This window comes from Didymella exigua (assembly GCF_010094145.1).
Source record: "Didymella exigua CBS 183.55 unplaced genomic scaffold M421scaffold_12, whole genome shotgun sequence".
NCBI lineage: Eukaryota > Fungi > Ascomycota > Dothideomycetes > Pleosporales > Didymellaceae > Didymella > Didymella exigua.
In genome coordinates, this window is record NW_022984786.1 from 390,831 (window position 1) to 415,455 (window position 24,625).

Here is a 24,625-nt window from a genome sequence, read left to right on the forward strand (position 1 = left end):
GAACCGTCCAGTCGAAGAAGGGAGGCCATTCAGATGCAGACGTAAGATGCCGACGCCATTACCTGTGCCGTGTTTACTAAAAGCCAAACTTACTCTTCACCATGCCTGTGACAAGGCCCCTCTTTTGTTTGTTCACAAACTTGTTCACATCGTCTGCCCACCCGGCGCTGTTTTGGCTTAAATTGTCCATGCTGTCGCCCACCGCGTTGAGCTTCTCCGTGCGTTCATTGAACTGTCTAGAAGCCCATGCGCCCCAACCCTCTTGCGTAGGGGCCATTTGCGTGGGGTAAGATGGATATGCAGAAGACGAGGAGGAAGGCCCAGCGGCAGCACGGTTCGCACGACGTTCTAGTTCTTCTTCAGCGCGAGCTTGGGCGAGCATGCGCTTAGAGGGAGGGCGATCAGGGCCACCAACTGGGGAATGGTTAGCATGGTTGAGCCATAATGTAGCAGGAACTTACTCAGAAGATCCATGTCCGCTGGCGTGACATATTGAGTGCCAGAGATCCATTGCATATTGCTTATCGTCGGTCTTGCGGGTATGAGAAGCTCTGGGTTCAGAAGTGTGTCTCTGCTCATTTCGAGGCGCACCCCTGTACCGAAAATGTTGACCAGGACCATCTCGGCGGGTCCCTTCCAACCGAAGATGTCGCCAGTGCTAGTAATCACAGCATCAGAGAACCTTCGCACATCTAGAACATCGCTGACCTTGACGGCACCGATCTCTTTCAATGCTGGAATCGAGTACGCCCTTGCGCAGCCGTCGCCGTAAAGTCCAAGTAATGCGTAGCCTAGATCTTCGTACCGCACGACGGCGGCGGAATCGCAGAGGAACTGGTCCCATGTCTTATGCGCACCCTTGTTGGTGGCAGGGCGGAACAGTCTTGCACCGGAGACTGTAACTGCGAGCAGAACACCATTGATTCTTGATCCAGTCCTCAATCCAGCGACAGCTGACTGTGATGCATATGCAGGGCGCCCGGACTCAGCATGCATAGGGCTGATCCTGATGACCTTGTCATCCAGCGAGCACACACCTGCGAAGTTTGCAGCGTATCGGCCATTTGACTCTGGCAAAAGTTTGAATGTCGCCAGATGGCCTAAATTAGTGCCGACATGGAGTAAGACGCTAGAGAATTCCTCATTATCCAAAGTCATGACGCTGAATTCAAGACAAGTCGGCCACTCAGGCTTTGGCGCAGCCTCTTTCGATGATCGACGGAAGCTGCCGCGTTTATCCGATTTGAAGTCTTGGGCAGAGCCTCTGAAGATGACAGCGGGTCCTCGCAGATCAATGATTACCAAATTTCCTCCTTCGAAGCCTACAGCGACAAAGCCAACGTCGGAGTGCTTCAAAGCTGTGACTGGGCCATTGCCTTCATCCAAGAGCATGAACGGTAATAAGCCTTCTTGCAGCGCGGCCTCACATCTGTCGAAGATGTTGGTGAGCGCTTGTGGCTTGTTCTCGCCAGGTGAGAATTCTTGACCAGGGTGCTTGTTGATATTCCACCTGAAGATGGCAACCTCGCCGGATTTCAGGCCTACTGACAGCTCAGAAGCCGCACCAGCAAAGGAAGTTTGGGTGACATCGACATTATCTTGTCGCCCCACTGCCCGCGCAACGTCAACCTGCAACAGACCATCGTTCTCAATCTCGTCTGCATGCCCTGCATCCCAGAGCCTGACTGTACCATCTGCATGGGCAGTCTGCACAATGTTGCGGTGCTCGAACCTCTTAAGGGGCAGGTTCGCTTCAGCTCCACCGGTGAGGAGTTTCGGCCCATGCTGCCGCTTCTCAGTCATGCCAAGCCACCTTGTACGATCTACGGGCGCCATGCTTGCGTGGTTGATGTATGGGTGTACAAGCGTCATTGACAAGTGCAGTTGGTTCGTCGGGGTTATTGGCATGCCGCTAGGGAAGGACAGCGTCACGAGCTCTCCAGATGCCAGTATCGCAATGACAGCGATAGGATCCTGACAGCCGCCAAAGTGAGGGGACGAACGAGGGATCAAGCATAGGTCGATGACTTCCGCACCGGGAGGACATGGTAGTATGCGCTGCCTCTTGGGATTCTCGAAGTGATCAGAGAGCACCTGCCATGATGAGGTGTTGTAGATGGGCGTGCGTCCCAGCTCGAAGAATGTTAGGCTCTTCGCTGAGATATTTGAGGGCTGACCGCCCGCGATCAGAATACCGGTTTCATCCGGATCCTGATTCGGGCACCAGGCGATCTTGAAGATGGGTGACTTCAGAGCAAATGCGCCCTCTCCTACACCTGGACTGAAGTTTCCAGGCCCCGGCTTGTCTACGTTGACATCCTGCACGGTCCTAGCCTGGACGATTCGACCGTCTTTCGGATCCCAGATGACAATACTGCTGTCTTCGTGACCGGTCAGAATGAAGGTTCCTGTGGGGTGCCAGACAGCTTGTGTGAGTGGTGGTTCGCGATCCTTGTAGATAGCACTGGGATCTGAGTCACCTCCGGGTGCGCCCTTTGGCAGTATGTAGTTGAAGAATTTGAGCGCCTTGTTCTGCTTGAACGAGTATATGACTGCGCCACAATTGTACCCGATCAACAGAGAGCCAATGTCTCGAGGATGCAGCGACAGTGTGACGACAGCTGTCAAGCGCGACCGTGGGAACTGCTCTCGCCAGAGATTCGGGATCCTGAAGGGCGTCAGACACTGACGGTCTAGGTCGTACGCGAAGACATCTCCATGTTGGGTGCCTAGCAGAGCATAGTCGATGGTGGGGTCGCTGTGCAAGGCGGTGATCTTGGCGGGCGGCGAGTGCGCGTTCACAAGCGTCTTTGTTTCGAGCGAGAATACAGCGAGGTCGTTCTTCGAGTCGACGCAAAGCAGTTTCTCGGCGCAGAACTGCAGGATCTTGACCGAAGCTCGATGCGGCAGAGACAGCACCACTTCAACGCGCTTCTGCCCAAAGACATAGATTTGGCCATTGCCAAACTGACTCTCAGCAGTGCCGACGGCAATAAGAGACTGTACAGGGTCGTATGCGACTTGTGTGATCTTGGAGTTTATGCCGTAGTTGCGGATCTGCGCATGTCAGTGCGAGCTTCTAGCTACTCTTCAGAGCTTCTGCGCATACGTGGTCGAGTATGAGGAGATCAGGTCCAAGGCCGTGAGAGAGATCGTTGCTGACACCTGCTTGCTTGCCGCGCAGTAGATGTGCCATTTTGTCGTGTTGCGGATCTCATGGCTTTGTCGTGCAGAAGTTGCGCAAGAGCTCTTGTCTTGGAATGCTGTTCTTCCCCGAGACGCGCTGACGTAGCGCCGCCTTACCCGAGAGACGCAGGGACTACGCGGATCATGCGGCATCCACCACAACAAAGGTCACTTCACGAAGCTTGGCGAGGCCAGGTGAAATATGATAGCGTGCTATCGATGTTGTTATAATACTATTACATCTAACTTCCGTGGAAAGCTGTGAGCCACGCTCCATAACAGCTGACATTGGTACAATGTCCATTGGAGACATGCAGCCTCGCTGAGGACATGTAACCATGCGGCATACCTCGCCGCCTACCCCCAACGCCTGATGTGATCTGTGTATCCAAACCATCCCTTCCCAAACACCTTGTAGCTTCTGTCATGCCTCATGTCGACATTGAGGTACCGTTTGGTGCGCCGTAGGAGCCGTTCGGTGGCTGCGGTGTGCCAGAGCCCTGCCTGCTGCTGAAGCTGTTCTGTGCCGCAAGGCGCGCCTGCGACTGCGCTGCCACCTGTGCCTGTTGCCTATCAAGTATCATCTGTTGAGGGTTGCTGGAAAGGGTGGTGTAGCCTGTCCGTGTAACAGGAGCTTGAGGGGTGCCGTATTGGGATGGCCCATAGTATGTGCTTGCCATCTGACCTCCTGTGGGTGCGTATCCAGTCCGCGTGCCATAACCTGAGGGCGTTGCTGGTGCACCCGGCTTCATTGGCGACCCTGTGCGTGCTTGTGGCGTACCGTACATGGGTGCTACATTCGTCGACCGCTGGTAATAGCCATTCTGGGACTGCTGAGCTGTGTAGCGGTTCTGGCCTTGTGTCTGCGGTGTGCCTTGATAGAATTGTGAGTTTGCAGCACCACCATAGCTACCCGACTGCGAAGGGCGTTGCTGGTAGTATTGACCACCTGGTCTTGGGGTCTGCAAATTGTGGCTTGGTGTTGCAGCGTAGCCCGACCGCGAGGAAGGAGCGAACGATCCTGCACCAACTTGGAAGCCCTGAGCTGTTCCAGATGGCGAGCGCTGGTACTGTATCGACGCCGATCGCTGCGAGTGATATGCTGGTGCTGCCTGCACAGGACGAGCAGACGATGGTGGTCGCGCGTACTGTGTGCCGCCGACTGGGTACAGGGACTGTGAGCTGGAGCTCGCTCGAGTAAGCGCTGGAGGTGGGACAGCGGCCACAGCGGGTGCCGTTGCAAGTCTGGACAGCTGATCTTCCTCCATGACTCCATTGTACTCCTTGGTGTCGAAGAGGATCGTTCGACTAATGTTGAGCTCCTCCAGTTGGTCTCCGTTCAATTTTGCGACAGCGTACGGCGGTAGTTGCGAGATCATCAAGGTGAGCTGAGACTTGAGAATCTGGTAGACGTCGATCTCATCAGTGGACGGAGTTGAAGGGCTACCAACCAACTGGGCAAGAGACGAGTTTTGCACCACTGGCGTCCTGGAATTCGTCGTCAACGACGAGTTGCGTATCCTTTGGTGCGATGCTAGAGTCTCGATAAGCTCTGAAACATCCTTAAGAATCTCATCTATATCCTTGTCGTGCTCACTCTTTTCCTCAGTGAAGATGTTACTCTCAACGGGCACGAACTTCTCCACGGCATCTTTGAAGTCCTCTTCTTCGCCAGCAGCGCCATTGGCCTGGCCCTCGACAAGCTCGTCGGCATCTAGCAGCTGTGGATCGATGGGGAAAACCTCGTTGAAACGCTTCTCGCCGACCTTCTGCCACCACACCCTGTTCTTTGTCTCCTCAGGGACGATGGCATTTGCATCGTCGCGGGTAGGGGCAAAGCTAGAGTACGCGCTGCGGAACAATGCATCTTCTTTGGCCTGCTGGACTGCCACAAGAATCGCCTCAGATGGCGGTTGCTGGGCTTCGCCAGTGCTGAGCGCACGCTGTCTGCTCTTTTGCCTTGCCGTTGGTGACGTCTGATCCTTTGGCGCGTCAATGCCTCCATATCCCAGCCAGAAACCAGCGGACAGGCCCTGATGTGCGTACGATTGTGATCCCTTGCGCTTCGGTTTGGTCGGTTCTGGGTGCGCGAACGTGATGGTGTTGCCTTTGCTCGTAGTGGGCCTTGCAATCTTGGGAGGACTGATGTGTGGCAGGTGGGCAGGCGCTCGGAATACTTCGCCGATGGTCGTAACCTTCTTTTTCTTCTCGTCTGTCTGATCGAGAAGAGGGAATACCTCGGTAGTCTGGATGTTCTGCGGCAGGGTAGTCTCTCGCAGGGGCAAGGTCACCCTGACTGATGCGTCGAAAGAAGGTATCCCGTCTGCCGGCGCAATCTTGCGTGGCTGTTGCAGACTCGAGAAGAGCTGTTTCGGGCCTTGTGCGGTGCCGAACAGCGTCAAGACAGTTCGACTAGTCGGCTCCTTCGCATGCTCCTCATCTTCCTCCTTGATGTGCACGAGTGCATCCTCGAGCGTGACCGCCTCAGCGGCAGCAACAATGGATGCTTGGTCCTGCTCTGCATGCACGCTTCGAGCCTCTTCACGCTCTACGAGGCTTTTGACGACCTTCTGGAAGGCGAGCACCTTTGCCTGCAGTTTTTTTTCCTCGAGGGTTGCAGGCGCGTCAGAGGCACCACTGCGGGCCGAGATGTCTGCAGCCACGCTCTCAACGTCCATCTCGAACGCCTGCAACGATTCATATGCGCACTTCTGTACGCGCTCGGTGATGGTTGCAGAGTTGGTCGGCTCAGCCAGCTTGGCGCGTTTGGTGTCGGCCTCGCCAGAGGAGCTGCGCGGCGCAGTGGTAGGAACAACATGTGTCAGGATCGAAGGCTGTGTGTCATAGCCCTTCAAGACATACAAGATGTCCAGGAGTACTGCGCTCAGAGTGTGCGTCGATGCATTGGCAGCCTTCTTCGGAGTGGCCGCTGATGCGCCATTGGAAAGTACGACTGCGGTGTGGGCGTGCTTGCGCTTCGCGAGAGACGGTGATTCTGGTGCTGGGGGCAGCGAGGGCGGGGTGAGGGTGCCGTTGGCGGCGGCCATGGTGACGATGGGTGCGCTTTCGCAATGCGCGCGCGGTGCTGCAACGCGCTCAGGACGGCCGGAGTCGTGTTGGCCTCTGCAACATGCCCCTCGGAGAGGCAGGCGGGGTCGGTCGGAATATTACTCTGCGCGTGTCGTGCTCAGTTCACTCTCGCTGCGCGCAGGGAAGTCGGCGCAGAGGGTGGACTGCGTCGGTTTGGCTGCTGGAGTTGGGCTTGTTCGATGGTCAAAGTTCCGCGATCCGCGATGGACGAACACACGACTGCCAAGGAGGCACGCAGGTAGCGCAGGGACGCAACACACGCGCCTGCAAACAGTGTGTCTGGACTCCTATGCGTCTGCGTGTACTGCTACTGAGAGATGCTAGATCGATCTCTGGATAATTTGCAGATATTGAGACAGCCGCGTTCACCCCGTGTCTGCCAGGCGACTGCTCCACGCCCTGGCTCTGCTTCGGTGCAACCTCGGCAAACCATCCATGGATGGCTTCGAGCTTCCATCAAATTTCCCAGTCCATCCCCCTCGCGCTACAACCGACCTCTACGCGCCTCTGTCACGGTCAAATCTGTCGATGAATGCCCCTAATTCTCTCCCTGGCAGCCCCAGGTAGCCCATGTCGCCTCCTTCGGCCCTCGGCGCGCCTCGCAGGGCAATGGGTTGGTCTCGCTCGCCAGTCTAAGACACCGTAACGCTGACCTGATATGCCAGCAACCTGCACCCAGACTCACTCACCTGCGACACACAGCGAATCTGAGCCTCTCCCTGACATGCCACGCAGCACTCCACCGCCAAGATCGTCGACCTGTAGCTCTGCGAACGCTCGGCACACCGATTTCTCTCCATGACAGCATATCGAAGCTTTCGACCAGATTCTCTGAACAGGCCGCAGCGGATGAACGCGCCACAGATGGAGAAGAGGATAACTTTGAGTTCTTTGAAGAGGAAGCGACACCCCTTGGCCCTGGGAACAATGTGGAAAGTGACAGCTCGTTCCTGCACACGCACCGAGAGGCTGCTACAGACGAGACAGGCATCTTTGATTTTGTTGCTGGAGAAGGAGCAAAATCAGCGGCCGAGTCAGGCTCAGCACATCAGGGATCGACGCCCAAAGAGGACCCCTATCGCTCGCGCATGCGCACTCCGTTCAAGGCACAGAGGAGTCGCAATCAAGAAAAGGCATATCGGCGCAATCAGACAACGACTGTTCTCGACGGCATCCAGACTGATGCCCGAGCCCTCTACTTCTCAAAGCTGCCAAGGAAGATAGAAGCGGCGCACAACAGCCCCGAGCGCACGCCAACAGGCGGCCACAGGTGGACAGACCGATACTCTTTGCCATCACCCACTGCCGCCCAAGATTCTGCGACCTCGACCTCCTTGCGCACAATACTGGCGAGATACCTCAGTCATCTCACTGCAGCGGCTACCGAAGATACACCATTTCTTTGCACGCCGCACGAACACAATCTTCTTCAGCGTGAAGGTTTGACACAAGAGGTGGTACAGTCATGGGCATTGTCTCTTTTGGACAAAAACCCCAATACCGCTGCTAGGATATTCCTGCGTGGTGCCGCCCCGCCCCCGTTCTTCCTGGTCTTGCTGTTCCTCCGTCGTGAGCACATCAGAAGGTATGCGCTCGGTGCCGTCCTCAGTCATATCTCCTCAAGACTGGACTCGGAGCAGATAGGCTGGTGTACTCTTAAGACTTTAGTCGTAAGAGTTTTACGTCATGCGCGCAGGATATGGCCCGAGTCTTTGCCATGGATCTCTACAGTCTTCCTGGACAAGGCTGCAAAGATTTTCGATACCAGCAGAACGACAAATTCTGGACCTCGTGACTCGGCTCAGGTCACCCCCTTCTGCAACAACTTGCTCTCTCTGCTCTCATTACCTTCATCTATCCGACCCATGATAGCGTCTCGACACCAGGAAGACGCGCAGTTCCTGATCCTACAGTTCATGGCCGGGTACGACCCACCAATTGCTGTTACACGGACTGGGTTTCGAGCAATTGCGCGTATCCAGCTCACGCACGCGAAGACCGAACAAGAGAGAGACTGGGCTGAGCTGAAAGGGCCTTCCTGGCCACCATGGACTGAAAGTCGGACAGCGATGGATGAGGATAAAAGTTACGATTATGGCGCTTCGCGAGCTTCGAAGATCTTACATCGCATGTTTGAATCCGGCTATGCTGCACGTAGCTGGGAGAAAGTCGCCGAGGTGTACGCCGGATGGGATACTGACTTGAGTCCCACCATTCAGACGCGAGCGCTCCTTCGGTCTGAATATCGAGGCGACCGCACTCATCGACTGTGGGCTGCGCGCATACGGACTACTAGAACCAGACGAGAGGCCTGGGCAGCTTTTCTTGCACACGAAGCGTCAGATGATCGCACACATGAGGATATCTACCTTGCTATGTTCGAGAAGTTGTACTACATGGAGTTTCCACGAAAGGGGGACGGCGAGCTTCATCAAGGCATGCATCTCGACGGATCTCAAGAAACACCTGATAGCCCGGAGGATCAGGCACGAACGTTGCTTCCAGGAGACATGAAAGAGGTCCTGTCCGAGCCAACCTCGCCGTTGCACAACGTCTACCTACGTGAAGCTGTACCCACGTACGAGCAACTGTACCATCGCATGACGGCCAAAAACATGCGGCCTACTGGGAGACTCTTGGCCTTCTTGTTGGAAACGCACCCGGACTTCGCTACTATGTTCAAGCTCTTGGATAAGGCCAGGGGCGATTTCGATGGTGGTGTTGGCTGTCTACTTGCCGGGCCACATGATGAAACCAGCAAGATCCACAACGTTCCCGACTACTTTTTGGCTGCATTCTTTCGATTTCTCTGCCGCTTCGGTCAGCCTACAAAAGGAATCTCAACCAAGACAACGTTCTTGGCTCCGGAACAACACATTCGGGAGTTCATGTTTAACGAAAACTACCTCTTAGAGTATGCATACGCCTTACTCCTACACTATAAGCCGCGCTACCAGCCGATATGGTGTGCGTTCATGGAGAGAGTCGTATTCAGTAGGTTCGGGAGCAACTCGCTCCATCACGAGAAAGACAGCCAGACAGGCATCACGGATGTCCAGTACAACATTGTGATCAGGCTTCTGGATACGCTGGCATCAGTTCATGTCGATGTGGAAGGAGATATGTTCAACCTTGCTTGCACAGCCACCAGATATGCTGCACAGGCTGTGCATCGCGGGAAGTTCTCATTCAGCCAGGGACGCAACTTCCTCACCGGCCGATCCTATCGTCTCCGTACTCTGTTCCATCATCTCGTTGGCGCTCACGTAGATCTCGAGGTGCCGGCCCACTTGACCAGCATTCCACCACATATCCCAGGGCCCGCAGAGCTTCACGTGTATGTTCGCGCGCTCGGCGTTCTACGTGATTACGAAGGGCTGTACTCGTTCTCCACGTGGCTCACGAAGCATAACGTTGAAGTGATAGCGCGAGCGCGAGCGCAACACGGCGGCAGCGATATGCTATTCCGCACACTCGTAGCATTGAGGGCTGCTACCAGTGGGTGGCTCGAAGAAGGGCTCGACACTCGGCCCAAAGCACCTGAAGAGATCAAGCAGCTCATCAAGGCCCAGATCGACAGCGTGGAAGAATGGGGTGGTTGGCCAAGCAAGAAGTACGTCACATTGTACATCGAAGGCCACGTAAGGAGTGCGACGCCTGTGGTTGGAGGGCGGTAAGATATCTGTACAAAGCTGTTCTGAATGTATGTACCCAAATGCACAATACAAAGCGCATTTCACGGCATGCGAATTCTACTTTACAAACGTCAGTGCGCAATGTTTCTTCTTCACCAGACCAGACACGTCTTACAAAGGCCTTTGCAACAAGGCCCTGGTGATGAAGACGTTCCAGCGGCAACCTGAAACGACAGTCGGTGGGCACGTGATGCGGCGCTCCACCTCCATCCGAATCAGCCTCAAAGAATAGGGGGCACGTCCCTGCCTTCGAAACTCAGATGGCGCTTCACCCTGACTCGGACGCGTTCCACATCATGGCGCATGCATGCGAATAGCCTCCTATTTCGCACAACGGAGCCCTGTCCGCAATTTGCCCCAGCTTCAATAATGGTCTTCCCTCGGCCCTTCAGCTGTTCATTCCTTGCCTCTTTTCGTTCTATATTCTCTATTTTTATCGAATAATAATATACCTAATATCATTTCGGGGCACTCCAGCATCAAGTATTCAGCGCATCCACTTCCAGCATTGAGCCCGTTGAAGATCCAGCAATTCCCGACAACCCCATCTCCACCAAAAGCATGTCATCTACCACCATCGTCAACAGAAAGCTCTCCGTCCTGTCCGTCAGCTCACCAACCTCGTACCAAAATCGCCAATCCCAACTCTACCGCGAACTAGAACTGCTCCTCGACTTGACACCCAGCACGTTCAGCTCATCTCTCCTGCGCCTGCCCACAGAGCTGCGAGCCCAGATCTTCACCCACCTCTTGCCGCCGACGGAAAATGCGCGCACAGAGCTACACACCTGCCTTTGGGGCGCAGAAATGCACGCCGCAGAGCCCTGGCGCCACTCCATCATCGGCTACGGATCAAAAGTGCCCGGCTCCTTACGCCTGCACCCAGCGCTCCTCCTCATCAACAAGAAGCTGCGCGACGAAGTCCTGAAACTGTACTGGGGTAGAAGCCAACTCACGCTGCACGCGGAACTGCGCAACACGAAATTCCAAAACGACCTCTTCGACTACTCGCCGCACATCCTCAAGCTGCCGCTGCTCGCCTGCGCGACGCACGTCCGCTTCTATGTCGAGTGGAATTACACGCTGACCAAAGCCGCGAGCGCGCAGCAGCGCATGGACGACTACGTGCGCATGACGGACGACTTCTGCAAGGCCATGGACGAGATTCTGGCCCGGATGGGGCGCGTCGAGGGCATCGAGCTGAGCGTCTTGTTCTTCTGGAAGTACAGGAGCGGCAAGGTGTACGCGCTGACGATGGGAGATCTGTTCGAGGTTGAGGACGTGCTGAAGAAGTATGCCGAGCCCAAGTGGTTGGGGATATTGCAGAAGGCGCAGGGCAGATTAGGCGGACTGAGGGCGAGCGCGGTGAGCAGTCCAGGGTTGGCGCCGGGCGCAGGCGTGGGGTACAAGCTGAGTAGTGAGAGGAAGGGGTTGGAGCAAAGTGGGGGCATGGAGATCTTTGTGAGTCGGGACCTGGAGGCGTGTATGGGGAAGAAGAGGAAGGAGGTGGATTATTATGGGAATTTCGCGGTGAACGAGACGCTGCCGCAGCCGGGTTATGAGGCGGGGAACATGATTTGAAGAGTTCAGAGAGTAGGACATCGTGAAAGAAACATCATATAGCCTAAAGTGTGGCTATTTTCAGATATCAGTAAACGCCATAAATTCAAGTATTGGGTATGTCCGTATCAGCTCGCATATCTGATCGAACCAAACAGAGCTTTATAATGTGTACATCAATCAGAAACCTGGACCCTCATTGGCCGGTGCAAAGTCGGCCTTTTCTGGAGTATGTGGGCCTCTCATGGACAATGCAAACGCCTATAGTGGCCGAAAGGGCACGGTTACAGGTCGACCGCCTGTTAGAAATGCGAGCATGTTGGCGGGCAGCATCGAAATGGCCGCTCGGTGTTTTCGAACACATCTCCCCCATCTTCGCCATTGTGGTGTGGGGTAGAACGCATTGCTTGTCCTCCTCAAGACGAGTGGATTTGCCAGAATAGAGTTGGGAGGTGGAACATTATTGATGCGGCTGTCATTGTTCGCTGTCCTGTCGACAACATCAGCACTTCCCTTCTTCTTCCTGGAATCGTCTTCATCCGCTTCGCGAGCAGCTCGCAAGGCCTCAAGTTCTGCATCTAGGTGGGAAGGTGGACGCTTCCTCTTGTAAATCTGGCGCTTGAAGGGGGTGCTTTTACCGTAGATGGAATCGTCGGGTTCCTCGGCTGCGTGATTAGACTTCTTCTCCTCCGCGACTATTGAGGCCTCGCGATCCTCCGTATCAGTACCCATATACATCGCCTTCAGGTCTTCGAAGTCTTTCTTGTTAGCCAGTGCCCTCTCCAAGCTCTTGTCCGCCAGTGCTTTTACGAACGCTTTTGGCCATTCGTCACTCTGACCCTCGAACCAACCCGACTCCATCCTGGTCATGAAAACTTCAACAACAAAGTTCCTCATATCTGCAGCCAGCTTCTCTTTGTCGCCGAATGCGAACTCGATGCTCTCGTTCCAGAAGTGAGTCTTTGCCTCAGTGAAGAAAGTGGCGATGATGGCATCTCGAAACGTTGTATCTTGCACAGCGCTGCTGACCTTCCAGCACCTTAGTAGGGCGAGATTGAAAGCATCGCCAGTGCGGGAGATTGAGACATCGATCCTGACCGTTCTGGAGTAGAGCCAGTCAAGGTAGGACTGGACCGCCTGACCGTCGAGCTCCTGATCAATCCGCAAGCGCTCGAGATCCGACAAGCTCTTGTTTGCCCATGCCCCACAGCACATAGGACAGGTCGCTTGCTGATAGGTTCGGATCCGGTCCGCTGTCCATTTTTTGGTACAGTCTTCATGGAAGTTCTGGCCGCACGTATCGCAAAAGCTGATTTCTTGAACTACCGCGTTGAGGTCGTCAAAGCATATGGAGCAATCTGCTGTGAGTTCCTTCCGCCGCTGCTGGAAACGAGCCTTGAAGACTTTGGAAGTGCGGCATATGACGTCCTCATGCACCGTGAAGCGGCGAGTGAGGTTCGGGACATCGAAGCGGACGATCTTACTGCCGGTACTGGAGGGTGTTAGTCATCTCCTGATGAAGAAAACGCTGCCTAGATGTATCGTACCTGATCGGACCCAGCTTCTTAGAAGCACCGCCTGACTTGGAAACTGTCATGGTCCTGGAAAGGTAGCGTTGAGGAAGCGTTGATGTCAGAGTTGCCCACGAGTTGGCTTGATAGATGAGAAGGCAACAAATTGCTCGCTGGTTGCGCAGGAGAGCTTGGTAAGAGAGTCAAGGTTGTTTACACGTCATTTTACTAAGTTGCAAGTTCAAGGTGAGAGAAAAGAGACTCTTCTTTCTGCAGGTGCCCTGCCTGCTCGCAGTGTTGTAAACAGTCGTGTGAGATTAATGGTTGTATTGTCGGTGCAGCCCTTCTTTCTAGAGATCCTTCCTTCCACCTTCATCCCAGGCCATACCGTAGCTCTTAACTCTACTCCAGTAGAACGGTCTGTCGTTCTTGAGACCAAACTCGCCCCAGTCGTCCGTCAGGCGATTGTAGCTCCAGTAGCCCTGCCAGGTCAATCTATTGTTCTTAGTCTGGCGACCGGCGGTGCTGACATTGAGGATCATCTTGTTGAAGTACTTCGGTGTCGCGCCTGCCGTTTCGATGATCAGCGCGCCTTCCTGCTCTCCGTCTGCGACGCCGGGCATTTCAGGCCCTGTGAGGCGCCAACGACCTAGAAGTGCGTCCTTCATTGGCGCGGATGGGAGACTACCGTGGTTCCTATGCATGTGTTCGATGTAAAGGTATGGCACAACATCGGCGGGCTCAGAAGTCGTGAGAAGTGAGATACAAGTGCCGTCTCGGAGAAAGCGGAGATAGCGGTAGTATGTGACGATGTGAATGGGTGAGCCCCATGTCAAGCTCATCGTACTTGCTGCACCAGCGCGCTGGTAGTTGACCGTGCTGATGTAGCAACCATTGAACCGGATACGTGGGCGTCGATGGAAAAGGGTACGGTATGTGGGGTACGACGAAGGGACGAGCATTTGGGTGATGGCCACAGAGGGAGGAGGGGTCATAGGGACGTCGGCCTCATTATCAGAGCTATCCCCCAAGGTGAAACCGCCCTCATCATCATCGCCAAGCGGTTGGCCGTCGAGTTGGCAGGTGTAAGAGTAGTGCATAGCTGCGAAGCCGTACTCGTTGCCCAGAGCCAGGCGTTTCCAGACTTGGTCCTCAGTATTGACAAGATATGCAAGGCGTTTGCAGACTTGGGCAAGGCGAACGAATGCTGCCAGATCTTGGATAGCAAGATGCTCCAATATCTGCACAATTATTTCCTCTGGAACAGTCGCTATTGGGCATGGTGGGGCTGGAGACAGATCCGTTGGCGGTGCGTCTCCGGTGATTGACAGACCAGAGAATCCTCCGAGCAGAAGTTGTAAGGAAGGCGGGAGACCATGTAGGGAGTGATGGGCGGTATTGGGTACTGTTGCCGGCGCATTTGAGGAGTTCGGATCTTGTGGTTTCGATGTTGTCGATGAAGCTGCGCCTGCAGCTGAGGTACTGTGCGCCTGCGGTTGGGGCTTGGGCCTATTCTTGAAGAACGAAGGTGGGAAGTGCTTGGCCTTGTACTTCTCATGCACGCCATCATCGAGCTGTGGATTGTCAGACTGCGTCCGTAGATGTGCTTCATGGCTCCTACCTTGAAAGCTTTCCTGTACAACGCAACACTTTCTCCCAGGTTTCCTTCCGTCTCACGCTCAACAGCTTTCTCATAATGATCTAATGCAGTTTCCGGCTGTGTGTTTGCAGAAGTAATAGCGGCAGTCTGACCGCTGGTTTCATCCAGTCTTCGACCATGCTGCTTTTCACCCAAGTCTTGATGAACATACGGAGTGACTTCATCTGTGTCTTCTATGCCTCGCTGGTGTGCATGGGCGTGGGATGCTGCGTCTGGTGCAGGTCCCTTGGCTGCATGGGGCTTGCTGACTGATGGACCTGTAGCCCTCGTTGGTGCAGCTGTCGCAGGCGCGTTGCCCTTGGCTCGGGCCGAGACTTCTTCCCTCCATCTCTGGCGGAACGATTCAAGTTCAGCCTCAGTGCTCGTGGTCTCGCTCTGGGGGTCCATGATTTCAATGTCCAAATGTGGCGTCCCGCTTCTAAGCGCACAACAATCCGATATCGCTGGGTCCACGTACAGGAAAGTGGATATACACAGTGCGGGGTTTCAAAGGGTCTAACAGGAATACATATCTACAGGGCGTGTTGTTGTTTGTCTATGCGTCGTCGTGCGGCGTCGTGCGGCGTCGTGCGGTGAATTAGCGATGCATTGAGATTGACAAGTCACACCGATGACGAAGGCGAAGGCGAGCAAGCGCGCCACAGACGCGTTCTCATCTGATAAGCCGGCCCCACTTCAGTTTAGTCCGACCGCGGATCCGACTGCAATGACAGCCATTTTTTGAGCCGATGATGCTTCTAGCTCCACGGCCCATCGCCGCCCTTCAGCGCATCGTCACCACTTTATCACCACCCGTGGAGAATGAACACGCCCGCCTTTCTGCGCCCTTACGACCCTCATAGTACGCCTCGTATCGACCCGAGGTAACACGGCCATCCACAGCACCCAGCTGCAACGATGGCAATGGCCACCCAGCGGGCCGAGGATGTGGACGTCATCCAAAGTGCCGAAGAGGTGTCGCTCTCCCAGAAGATGCTCTCGGCCGTGTCTGGGAGTATTCTGACATCGCTGCTCGGTAAGTCCATGCTTTACAGTCTCTTTATCAATTGTGCAGCATCAACGAGCTGTGTCCAACACGGTGTCCGCTGCTGCCTGTCATGAACCTTTACTGACGTAGAACAGTCACGCCCCTCGATGTAGTCCGCGTCCGTCTACAATCACAAGAAACAACAGTAAAAGCTTCCTCACATTCACCTCGTGGCTTCAATGGCTCCACGCTCACACAGTTCCGCGACATGCCACCAAACATCGGCATATCAGCATGCTGCAGGGAGGTGTTCTGGATGAACAACAAGGCACCCTTCTGCGTCGCCGGACCGACGATGGCTTCCATAAATCCAGCCGATTTGAATTGCGCCGTGGAAGAGGTGGAGCGGAGAACCATCAACAGCACCTGGGACGGACTGCGAAAGATTGCCCAGAACGAAGGCCCAAGAACATTATGGCGAGGACTGTCACCCACACTGGTCATGGCAGTACCGGCCAACGTCATCTACTTTGCAGGCTACGACTGGCTACGCACAGCACAAGCCTCGCCCTTCCGCAAGATCGTGTCAGACGCATACATTCCCTTGGTAGCAGGTGCAACCGCACGCACAATGGCTGCCATCACCGTGAGCCCCATCGAAATGTTCAGGACCAGGATGCAGGCAGCAAACCACACGGCCACTGCTGCAGGACACTTCCGTGAGACGATGGACGGCCTGAAAGAGATGGTGGGCTCACAGGGTATCCTGAGTCTGTGGCGTGGTCTCACACTAACACTCTGGCGTGACGTACCCTTCTCTGCTATCTATTGGTGGGGCTATGAAGCTACACGGAATGCTCTCACCGACGCGCGAGGCCGAGCCGAGGCCAGGAACGATGGGTTCGAGTTTCGCATGGGCCGCGGCGAGGAGAAGATCCAGCGACGCAGCCGGTCAAGAAGCCGAGAGAATCCAACAGACACCATCGTTGACAGTTTCCTTGCTGGCGCTGCCTCAGGTGGTGTTGCAGCCTTCGTCACTACACCATTCGATGTTGGCAAGACACGACAGCAGATTGTACGACACGCAGGCAAGGCAGCCAAAGATGCCGCGGATACAATGCGCCCAGAGGACCAGTCAATGCCCCGTTTCCTCATGCACATTTACAAAGAGCAGGGCATGTCTGGACTGTTCAAAGGATGGGCCGCTAGATCACTAAAAATCGCTCCCGCATGTGCGATCATGATCAGCTGCTACGAGCTGGGCAAGAAAGTCTTCAACGACGTCAACGAACGCAAGCACCTCGAGAGGACACAAGATCGATAGGATAGTACATACGGCAGGAGACCTTTACACACATCTTAGATTCGGCGCATACCCCTCTTTGGGACCTGGAGATTGGTTCGACACATTTTGCATTGCAGTAGCATGGCATGTCACGGCGTTATTGGCGAGTTTGGGCAAAGAGCGGCCTACGACGATGTATTGATACCAGCGCGTTTGTATATACTGGCGCATGTATTATAGCGATGAAACGCATCGCACATAATTGATGTACCTATATTTTCCACCCGTACCTATGTGCAATTTCCGCTGCAATTGACTTGTCCTTGAGCTGTACAAAAGTTCCAACCTCGGACCTTGAGGCAATTGCATTTCGCGCTAGTGGGGTCATCATTGCCGCGACGAGCAAACGCGTCAGCGAAGCGTTGCGCGAACTTGGTTACTTCATAACTTCTACCTCTCTTCCCTCAACTAGTTACAATGCTTGACGTTGAAGACTTTGATGCTGTCTTTCAGGGCCTCACCTACACAGACGGCCTGGTACAGCAAATCCAAGAATACCAGCATGCGCTCGGCGGCCAGACTTTCTTCGAGCGGCTGCTAGGTCTTCTGAAGATCAAGGGTATGCGCTGCTACAGCTCTGACAGGCACTGCTTACTGACAATACCCCAGGGCGCAAAGCTTATCCCCCCAAGACACCACAGCAGCTTCACGACCTCCACCAGCGCATCGTCTCCGCCGAAACCACATTGCACAACAAGCATTGCTTGATCTTCTACCTGCTCAAGGACTTATCGCCGCAGCATCACGAGGACGACGAGCTTGCCGCCGCATTTGCCCGCGATGTACATCTCGAGAAGCGCTTCTGGACCTTCATTGAAGGGCTGTGGGCTCTCGATCGCCTTGAGCTCGCAACCGCCGTTGGCAGCCTTACGCACCCCAGCATCATACCAACATTTCCAGACGAAATTATGCTCACACTTCTGGAGGGCAGGGAGAGACTGAATACGGTGAACGTGCAGAAGGGCGAGCAGGACGAGGTGCTGCCGTTGGCCTACTATAACTGTGTCAAGCCACCGCTAGAGGACCAGAAGGTCAGGAGCGAGTTCGCCAAGTACCTCTCACACCGCAATATCACAGAGACGTACTACTGGGTTCACACTCGCCCCGAGTATGAGCAGAAGCCCCTCCTCGAGATCTTGATTGAACAGACATTGGAGAAGAGTGTATGGAACAACGGGGTGGGCGAGGAGGTGTACTCGAGAGAGGAAAAAGCAATGGAGCTCGTGAGCTTGCCCTTCAGCGACGAAGAAGAAAACTTCATCGAGGAGTTCTTGACCAAGGGCAAGGGCAGGACATACCGTAATGCGGAGGACACAGTCATGATGCGCCGGATCGTTATAGGCAGGCTCTCTGATGTGGCCAAGGACCAGGACACACGCGGTCGTAGGGCAGATGGCGTGGACTGGGACTCGCTGAAGGATGGCATTGATAGAGGACTTGGGCCGAGGCGCGATAAAGGCGAATTCGCGTTCTGAAGCTCTGCTCTGCGTACCAGCGAAAGAGATTGTTTTGCATGGCGAAGGCGTTTGGCACATTTCGATTCCACGGAGTAACCAATAAGAGCATTTTTTACTCACCTCTACCGCGCCCTCTCTCTCACATCCAAACTTCACTTACAGTCACTTACCTCACCGCTCGCAGGCGCATCCAGTCTACAAGGCCAGCCTACGCCATATCCTCTATACAAACTCACTGGGCTACAATCATGCCACCACTCTGCTGTCTTCCGCCTCGACAAGTCAACTCTTAGACAGCTGCCAATCCCCAGGAGCTTGCGATGACACCTCTAACACCCTCACCAACACCAATCCCGGCGGGCGTTGGGGCTGCCCAGTTTCCTTACAAATGGGACGACGTCACAACAAAGCTTGGTCTTGAGTCTAGCAAAGAAATCTCTGACTTCATTCTCAAGCCTATCTTTCTCGAACGTTGGATGAAGCTGCGAGACCATATGCCACTAGAACCCAACAAGCCCATCGACATCATATCCGCAGACGATAAGACCGCCCTGGTCGAACTCGCTACGGCCATATACGCAGCCATGGACTGTATGGCAACTTCAAAGTACGATCGTCCCACCGCTTCAGACAGAGGATCCTAGAAGCCCAACGAGTACGTCGAATTCCTTATCTACTAGTGCGCACGCGACCTCGCTGCCCCCGGCCGCGCCTTCCATGCGGCCTTTGAGAGGCCAAAGCTTAAGAACGAATCCGACCGCAAGGACGCGCTGTCACGTATCCGTAGCCTTGCTATGCTGGTCTTCAACCTTATTATCAATTACACAATCATGTCACCGTACAGGGTCCTTCGCAACATCGAAGCGGTAAGGCCAGCCAAGAATCCTAATCTGAGCCCTATTCCGGAGGTGAGAAGGAAGTGGCAACTGGAACGCATAGACTCGGGCTCACTCGCCCGGGCCGGCCACTCGCCCGTGAGGTACGTTGGTTAAACCAAGAAATGGAGGCTGTTAGCTCTTTTGTGCTAATGCCTACCTTTATAGCAGTAACACTAGCGTTACTTTGTTCTTTTACAAATTCAAATCACACCCTACCTTAGGTACCTACGCACTTTTTAATTGTTTTTGCATTTCAGCATTGTAACGTGCACAGCAATACTGCAGTACTACGCCAATTACGGCTATCTACGCCTACTATCCGTATGTCACACATGCTACGTAGGTTTCAGGACGCTACGGTTGGCTATAATTGCCGTAGGTTACGGCAATTGACCCTTACCGTAGCTGTATACGTCCCGTTGGCAACGCTGCTGGTAGACGACCTGCCGGAGAACAAGCTAAAAACGAGATACAGCATATCGTGTTACCGCGTGAGGACGGTAAAGAAGATTATCCTTTATACTCTAAAGGGATTACTATTTCTGCACAAGAATGATATAGTGTAAAGCGACGTACGGCCCGGCAATCTGCTCTTCGTAACGACGGATCTCGACCTCATGCAGAACGAAGCCGAGACGGCGGTACTTATGCAGAGACTCGACGAGAAGATTGACAAATGTGCATCCTGCAACATGTATCTGAGACAGAGGCTGCACGACCACGTGAGACTTGGTGGAGATCTCTGCGTGAAGGTGTCAAACTTCGGAGCTGGTGAGCCAATTGATTTTTACAAACGAGCACAAGTAACAGCTTTCGCGGCTTTCGCAGCTTTCGCAGCCATTTTCCGCTCCAATTCACCAAGAGCCACAGCCACATCAGCCGGCCTCTGCAGTCCCGAACTGATTCTCGGACAACAACCGTTATTTGGCACCGGCATCGACATCTGGGCACTCGGATGTCTACTCTACGAATTCCTTACAGGCGAGCCGCTGTTTGTGGTGGCGAGCTTTGGAATCCAGTTAGACAAGTGAGATGACGACCATCTTGCTCAGATGAACGACAAGATACGCCCATGACCGGACTGGATCACGAAGGAGAGGCAGAATGCCATCCGAAAGCACGACTCCTCGGATGGGGTTGAACCTCATAAGGTGCTCGAGGATCAGTTTGCGAAGATCAAGCATCCTGACATTGATGACGATGAGGCGACCATCGTCTGTCAACTCATCCGGGATATCCTAGCGTACGATCCGGTGGAGCGGCCTTCAGCAGAGGAGCTGCTGGAGCACCCTTGGGTTGCAGTCGGTGATAGGCAAGGCGTTGAGAGCGATTTGTAAGGTATTAAAGTCATAATGTGTAGTACGCAAAAGCATCAAACTAATTCGGCGCCAATTTGTAATTGCCCTTTTTTGACCTCTTGCTCGCGTCTAGTCAACCCACCAGCTCTTCAAATAATTCATCTCTCCTCCTCCTCACCTCATCGCACCTGACCTCCAAACGTCCCACCTCCTTTCGCGCCGCTGTCAAATCAGCCGGCAGTCCCCCGAACTGTTCGACCTCCTCTTCCAGTGCTTGCACTCTCTCCCTCAACTCTTCCGATGCGCGCTGCTGTTCCAGCATATCCGTGATCGCCTCTACAGTCGCTATGTTCTTCGATCCGGGCGTCATAGCACGCGCATGGCTTGATTGGAGAGAGGAGAGCTGCGACTCTGCCTCCCGAATCTTGGAGCGCAGATGCTTAGTCTGCCGTGTTTGCTCGATTGTCTGGCGCTGGAGAGAGGCTGGGGCGGAGAACAAGGGGTCGGTTTGTAACTCGTGGAGCTGTGCACGCAATAGAGCATGTTGTTTTGAGAGGTATTTTTGCAGGTCCTGGATGTGCGTGAGCTGGTTTGTGAGGTTCTGCGTTGTAGCTGTGTACGAGATCAGGGCGTGGGCGAGGGTTTGCGGGTCTGCTGTTGGTGTCGAAAGAGCGATCGTGGTAGAGGCGAGCGCAGCAAGAGCCGTTGATCCCTCGGGCGTGAGGTTTGCGCGGAGCGTAGAGAGGATATGAGCACCATTTGGGTTGGTGGTTACCTACCTGGTGAGCCTATGCAGCGCTGCACCGGTTGTACAGACTTCATACCTCGTCAAGCTCTTTCAAAGCCTCCCGCTCTACCCTCTCTAGGACTGCGCGCTCTTCATCCGCCCTCTCATTCGCCATTGACAGCTCGCGCAACACTTTAAGTGTCTCCTCATTGCGCTCAAAGGCAGGCATTGTGCGCCCGGCATACTTATACGACAGCCATGATTCGATGTGTGCCCAGTCCTGAGCTCTTGCACGCTGCTGCCGAGCTTTTGAAGGCGAAAAGAGGTCAGACGGCGTGAGGCTGTCCATCTCCACGGTCAATGGTGTCACTGGTGTTTGTTGTCTTCTGAAAGTGAGTACCCATCCTGAGACCCTGGCGCCTTCCTTATCGATAACCTTAAATTTCTAAATGTCGCAACTGCCGACCTCGGAGCTAGCGGGACTTGGTAATTCATCCTGGAGCACGAAGTGTCATTGCTGTCAAAACAGTCATTGCCTCCACTATTGCATATACGAGGCCATTTCTTCTGCATCCTACCATATCCCTAGATTATACATATTACCTTTGCCAGCATGGCGCCTATGATGATTGAGAATGAGAACGATGTTGAGGTGGGGGAGAGTCTGCCTCCTATGACTGAGCACGTGAGTCAACACCAGGCATTACATGAGTTTGAACAAATGCTGAATACGCCAGGCTGTCAGTGTCTCATTACCTACGTGGAGAGCGAATGTAGGCTACGAAGAAGGTGAAGACTGGGTGATCAGCAAGATGAAGACTGGGTATCCCAGGTACGTGGTGGCAAAGACAATAACGACCTTTGACTGACCATTGAAGGTTCTTCATACACAAACAGATCCAAAGCTTTGCTACGGACATATTGCAGAAACATGGGAGAGAAGGAGAAGGCGCGATGCTCTTCCCAACACATTGCACTGCGTCGAGATGTCGGGATTTTATCATCAGGATCGCTGCGGACCAAGACACTTCGCAGGTGAGGATTATGGACTTGATACCAGCACTCGAGTCGCAACGTGCCGAACAGATGAACGCCATCTCGCCCAAAATCTCCGCCGTATTGTACCCGCTGGATCTTTTCAAGGTTGCAAAGCAGTTCTGGCAGCACTCAGGAGACGGTGTGTCGAGCAGGAGAGCGGAGTACTGTCACCACTTGTTTGAGAAGGGCCTTTTAGTGGACGCTGAAAAGATCAACGAGGCACCAGCTCGCATGTGCAAAGGACCTCGTCGATATCAGAACAAGAAAGCTTCGGTCGACCTCGATGCTCCGGCTGTTCAACAAGATGCCGAGACTCTTACACAGTTTGTTGAGCAGAGATTTGGTCGCAACCTAGATCTGTCCATGACCAAGAACGCTAAACTTGCTGTGCGCCGCCGCATCGCCGGCTCGCTTACTGCGGACGTTGCACTGGCCGAAGCACTCTCCCTTGATGCCGACTCTGAGCGCACACGCGGTGCTGACTTCTCCGAGGACGATGTCTACCTCTACCCGACTGGAATGAGCGCTATCTTCAACACACACAGGAATCTGCTCGCAGTCAAAGGAGAACGCAAGGCCATCGTCTACGGCTTCCCATACATCGACACATTAAAGATCACAGAGAAGTTCGGGCCCGGATCGCTCTTCTACGGCTACGGCTCAAGCGAAGAGCTGGATGATCTGGAGAACCGCCTCGAGAGCGGCGAGAAGTACCTCGCCCTCTTCACAGAATTCCCTGGCAACCCACTCCTCCGCAGTCCCGATTTGCAGCGCATACACAAGCTCGCGGAGAAATACGACTTCTGTGTCGTCGTCGACGAAACAATTGGCAACTTCATCAACGTCAATGTGCTCCCGTACGCCGACGTGGTCGTCAGCAGCCTAACCAAAGTCTTCAGCGGTGACAGCAACGTCATGGGCGGCGGTCTAGTTCTCAATCCGAAAGCGCAGAATTACGCGCTACTCAAGCAGCGGTGGACAGAAGACTACGAAGACAACCACTGGTGTGAAGACTCCATTTTCCTCGAGCGCAATAGCCGCGACTTTGTGTCGAGAATTGAGCGCATTGGCTTGAATGCCGAGGCGATTTGCGACGTGCTCAGTGCGCATCCGCGGGTCAAGCAGGTCAATTATCCTAAGACGAGTCCGACAAGGGAGTTCTACGAGAAGTGCAGGAATCCTAAAGGTGGATATGGTGGGCTGTTGTCTGCGACATTCTACACCATGGCAGATGCTGTTGCGTTCTTCGACAGTCTTGATACCGTCAAGGGACCCAGTCTGGGCACCAACTTCACGCTGAGTAGTCCCTATGTCATCCTGGCACACTATGGCGAGTTGGACTGGGTAAGTCGTGGACTTTGATCAAAACGTTTTGAATCGTGCTAACTATCGCGCAGGCTGCGAAGTGGGGCGTCGAAGCTGACCTGATTCGCTTCAGTGTTGGACTGGAGGAGACGAGTAAGCTGATTGATACGTTCAAGAGGGCATTGGACGCGATGGACAAGGTGGAGCAGTCATAGTCCTTGACAAAGTTACGTGCCTGCATATTAGTAGGCGCAGAACTAGACGGCTTGTAGCGTGTGCCCGCATCCGTGCGAGACCCGGGGATGGAATTTGTACTGCACCTAAGCGTCTCCGATGAGCTACTCAGTTAGCATTCACATCTCAACAGCAACACTAAGTTCTACAGGCAGATAGATGCTAATCTTGTTTATACTGTTTGTACATTTTACGACTGCTATCTAGGAGTAGAATGTGTAGTGTTGGCAAGAACAGCTGTGAAGTGCACGGACGTGTCTCATCAGAGGCACTCACATGCAGTATGCCGTGTCTAGTGGTGAGGTAAGGTTGTGAGTGGATCGATCCTTCCGATGAGCTTGAGGTCGGCTTTGGGGACCCAGCCAATCAGCTTGTAGCTGGCGGCGTCGAATCAAGGCTTAAGTTGTAATCGGTGAAAGGACGTGGCTATTATTTGGTGACGTTGCGTCGATTAATTAGATTAGATGTGATCTTTCATGGTATCTTTAGGTTGAGCGGTAAATATGACCTTCGGGCTGCCCCTCTCCTTCTCAAGCGCGATGGCGAGATCCAAGGCGGTACTTCAGCTTTGAAATCAGATTCGATTTGATATTGATTGTACGACTGCATCGTGGTCAGGAGTTGAAGTTTGCACGTTCGTCAATGCGTCCTTCGCTCCTATGCCAAGAATACCC

The 24,625-nt window shown here is 54.1% G+C and overlaps 11 protein-coding genes across 11 annotated transcripts; 6 read left to right on the plus strand and 5 right to left on the minus strand.

The window, feature by feature from the left end:
• Window positions 1–76: 76 nt before the first annotated feature.
• On the minus strand, window positions 77–3,196 carry M421DRAFT_61588 (uncharacterized protein; the record flags this gene model as incomplete). The annotated part of the gene is made up of 3 exons (XM_033595893.1): window positions 77–414; window positions 462–3,057; window positions 3,110–3,196. The coding sequence occupies 3 exons, from the start codon at window positions 3,194–3,196 to the stop codon at window positions 77–79; spliced, it is 3,021 nt and encodes a 1,006-aa protein (XP_033449183.1).
• Window positions 3,197–3,393: 197 nt separating this feature from the next.
• Window positions 3,394–6,598, minus strand: M421DRAFT_420164 (uncharacterized protein). The gene has a single exon (XM_033592374.1). It carries the CDS (start codon window positions 6,231–6,233, stop codon window positions 3,618–3,620), a length of 2,616 nt encoding a protein of 871 aa, XP_033449184.1. The 5' UTR covers window positions 6,234–6,598; the 3' UTR covers window positions 3,394–3,617.
• Window positions 6,599–6,748: 150 nt separating this feature from the next.
• M421DRAFT_420165 (uncharacterized protein) lies at window positions 6,749–10,044 on the plus strand. Its single transcript, XM_033592375.1, has 2 exons — window positions 6,749–6,889; window positions 6,942–10,044. The coding sequence occupies exons 1-2, from the start codon at window positions 6,809–6,811 to the stop codon at window positions 9,951–9,953; spliced, it is 3,093 nt and encodes a 1,030-aa protein (XP_033449185.1). The 5' UTR covers window positions 6,749–6,808; the 3' UTR covers window positions 9,954–10,044.
• Window positions 10,045–10,221: 177 nt separating this feature from the next.
• M421DRAFT_420166 (uncharacterized protein) lies at window positions 10,222–11,649 on the plus strand. Its single transcript, XM_033592376.1, has one exon. The coding sequence runs from the start codon at window positions 10,533–10,535 to the stop codon at window positions 11,550–11,552; it is 1,020 nt and encodes a 339-aa protein (XP_033449186.1). The 5' UTR covers window positions 10,222–10,532; the 3' UTR covers window positions 11,553–11,649.
• Window positions 11,650–11,792: 143 nt separating this feature from the next.
• Window positions 11,793–13,128, minus strand: M421DRAFT_92059 (uncharacterized protein; the record flags this gene model as incomplete). Its single annotated transcript, XM_033598002.1, has 2 exons — window positions 11,793–13,023; window positions 13,079–13,128. The coding sequence occupies 2 exons, from the start codon at window positions 13,126–13,128 to the stop codon at window positions 11,793–11,795; spliced, it is 1,281 nt and encodes a 426-aa protein (XP_033449187.1).
• Window positions 13,129–13,392: 264 nt separating this feature from the next.
• Window positions 13,393–15,089, minus strand: M421DRAFT_92060 (uncharacterized protein; the record flags this gene model as incomplete). Its single annotated transcript, XM_033598003.1, has 2 exons — window positions 13,393–14,616; window positions 14,664–15,089. 2 exons carry the CDS (start codon window positions 15,087–15,089, stop codon window positions 13,393–13,395), a joined length of 1,650 nt encoding a protein of 549 aa, XP_033449188.1.
• Window positions 15,090–15,392: 303 nt separating this feature from the next.
• Window positions 15,393–17,241, plus strand: M421DRAFT_420169 (putative mitochondrial carrier protein). The gene is made up of 2 exons (XM_033592377.1): window positions 15,393–15,717; window positions 15,825–17,241. The coding sequence occupies exons 1-2, from the start codon at window positions 15,600–15,602 to the stop codon at window positions 16,991–16,993; spliced, it is 1,287 nt and encodes a 428-aa protein (XP_033449189.1). The 5' UTR covers window positions 15,393–15,599; the 3' UTR covers window positions 16,994–17,241.
• A 167-nt stretch (window positions 17,242–17,408) lies between these two features.
• Window positions 17,409–18,587, plus strand: M421DRAFT_420170 (uncharacterized protein). The gene is made up of 2 exons (XM_033592378.1): window positions 17,409–17,573; window positions 17,624–18,587. Exons 1-2 carry the CDS (start codon window positions 17,432–17,434, stop codon window positions 18,487–18,489), a joined length of 1,008 nt encoding a protein of 335 aa, XP_033449190.1. The 5' UTR covers window positions 17,409–17,431; the 3' UTR covers window positions 18,490–18,587.
• A 992-nt stretch (window positions 18,588–19,579) lies between these two features.
• Window positions 19,580–20,687, plus strand: M421DRAFT_143175 (uncharacterized protein). The gene has a single exon (XM_033587499.1). The coding sequence runs from the start codon at window positions 19,967–19,969 to the stop codon at window positions 20,378–20,380; it is 414 nt and encodes a 137-aa protein (XP_033449191.1). The 5' UTR covers window positions 19,580–19,966; the 3' UTR covers window positions 20,381–20,687.
• Window positions 20,688–20,734: 47 nt separating this feature from the next.
• Window positions 20,735–21,743, minus strand: M421DRAFT_420173 (uncharacterized protein). Its single transcript, XM_033592379.1, has 2 exons — window positions 21,472–21,743; window positions 20,735–21,422 (listed from the first exon to the last, which is right to left on the minus strand). Exons 1-2 carry the CDS (start codon window positions 21,721–21,723, stop codon window positions 20,781–20,783), a joined length of 894 nt encoding a protein of 297 aa, XP_033449192.1. The 5' UTR covers window positions 21,724–21,743; the 3' UTR covers window positions 20,735–20,780.
• Window positions 21,744–21,876: 133 nt separating this feature from the next.
• M421DRAFT_420175 (cystathionine gamma-synthase) lies at window positions 21,877–24,146 on the plus strand. The gene is made up of 4 exons (XM_033592380.1): window positions 21,877–22,059; window positions 22,112–22,206; window positions 22,253–23,756; window positions 23,810–24,146. The coding sequence occupies exons 1-4, from the start codon at window positions 21,988–21,990 to the stop codon at window positions 23,930–23,932; spliced, it is 1,794 nt and encodes a 597-aa protein (XP_033449193.1). The 5' UTR covers window positions 21,877–21,987; the 3' UTR covers window positions 23,933–24,146.
• Window positions 24,147–24,625: the final 479 nt, after the last annotated feature.

Coding starts and splice junctions, on each gene's coding strand:
- M421DRAFT_420164 (XM_033592374.1), bottom strand. CDS start 6,233: ATGGCCGCCGCCAACGGCACCCTCACCCCGCCCTCGCTGCCCCCAGCA.
- M421DRAFT_420165 (XM_033592375.1), top strand. CDS start 6,809: ATGCCCCTAATTCTCTCCCTGGCAGCCCCAGGTAGCCCATGTCGCCTC. Junction 6,890..6,941: donor CGCGCCTCGCAGGGCAATGG/GTTGGTCTCGCT, acceptor CTGATATGCCAG/CAACCTGCACCCAGACTCAC.
- M421DRAFT_420166 (XM_033592376.1), top strand. CDS start 10,533: ATGTCATCTACCACCATCGTCAACAGAAAGCTCTCCGTCCTGTCCGTC.
- M421DRAFT_420169 (XM_033592377.1), top strand. CDS start 15,600: ATGGCAATGGCCACCCAGCGGGCCGAGGATGTGGACGTCATCCAAAGT. Junction 15,718..15,824: donor TATTCTGACATCGCTGCTCG/GTAAGTCCATGC, acceptor GACGTAGAACAG/TCACGCCCCTCGATGTAGTC.
- M421DRAFT_420170 (XM_033592378.1), top strand. CDS start 17,432: ATGCTTGACGTTGAAGACTTTGATGCTGTCTTTCAGGGCCTCACCTAC. Junction 17,574..17,623: donor AGGTCTTCTGAAGATCAAGG/GTATGCGCTGCT, acceptor ACAATACCCCAG/GGCGCAAAGCTTATCCCCCC.
- M421DRAFT_143175 (XM_033587499.1), top strand. CDS start 19,967: ATGCAGAACGAAGCCGAGACGGCGGTACTTATGCAGAGACTCGACGAG.
- M421DRAFT_420173 (XM_033592379.1), bottom strand. CDS start 21,723: ATGGACAGCCTCACGCCGTCTGACCTCTTTTCGCCTTCAAAAGCTCGG. Junction 21,423..21,471: donor CTTTGAAAGAGCTTGACGAG/GTATGAAGTCTG, acceptor CTCACCAGGTAG/GTAACCACCAACCCAAATGG.
- M421DRAFT_420175 (XM_033592380.1), top strand. CDS start 21,988: ATGGCGCCTATGATGATTGAGAATGAGAACGATGTTGAGGTGGGGGAG. Junction 22,060..22,111: donor TGCCTCCTATGACTGAGCAC/GTGAGTCAACAC, acceptor TGAATACGCCAG/GCTGTCAGTGTCTCATTACC. Junction 23,757..23,809: donor ACTATGGCGAGTTGGACTGG/GTAAGTCGTGGA, acceptor ACTATCGCGCAG/GCTGCGAAGTGGGGCGTCGA.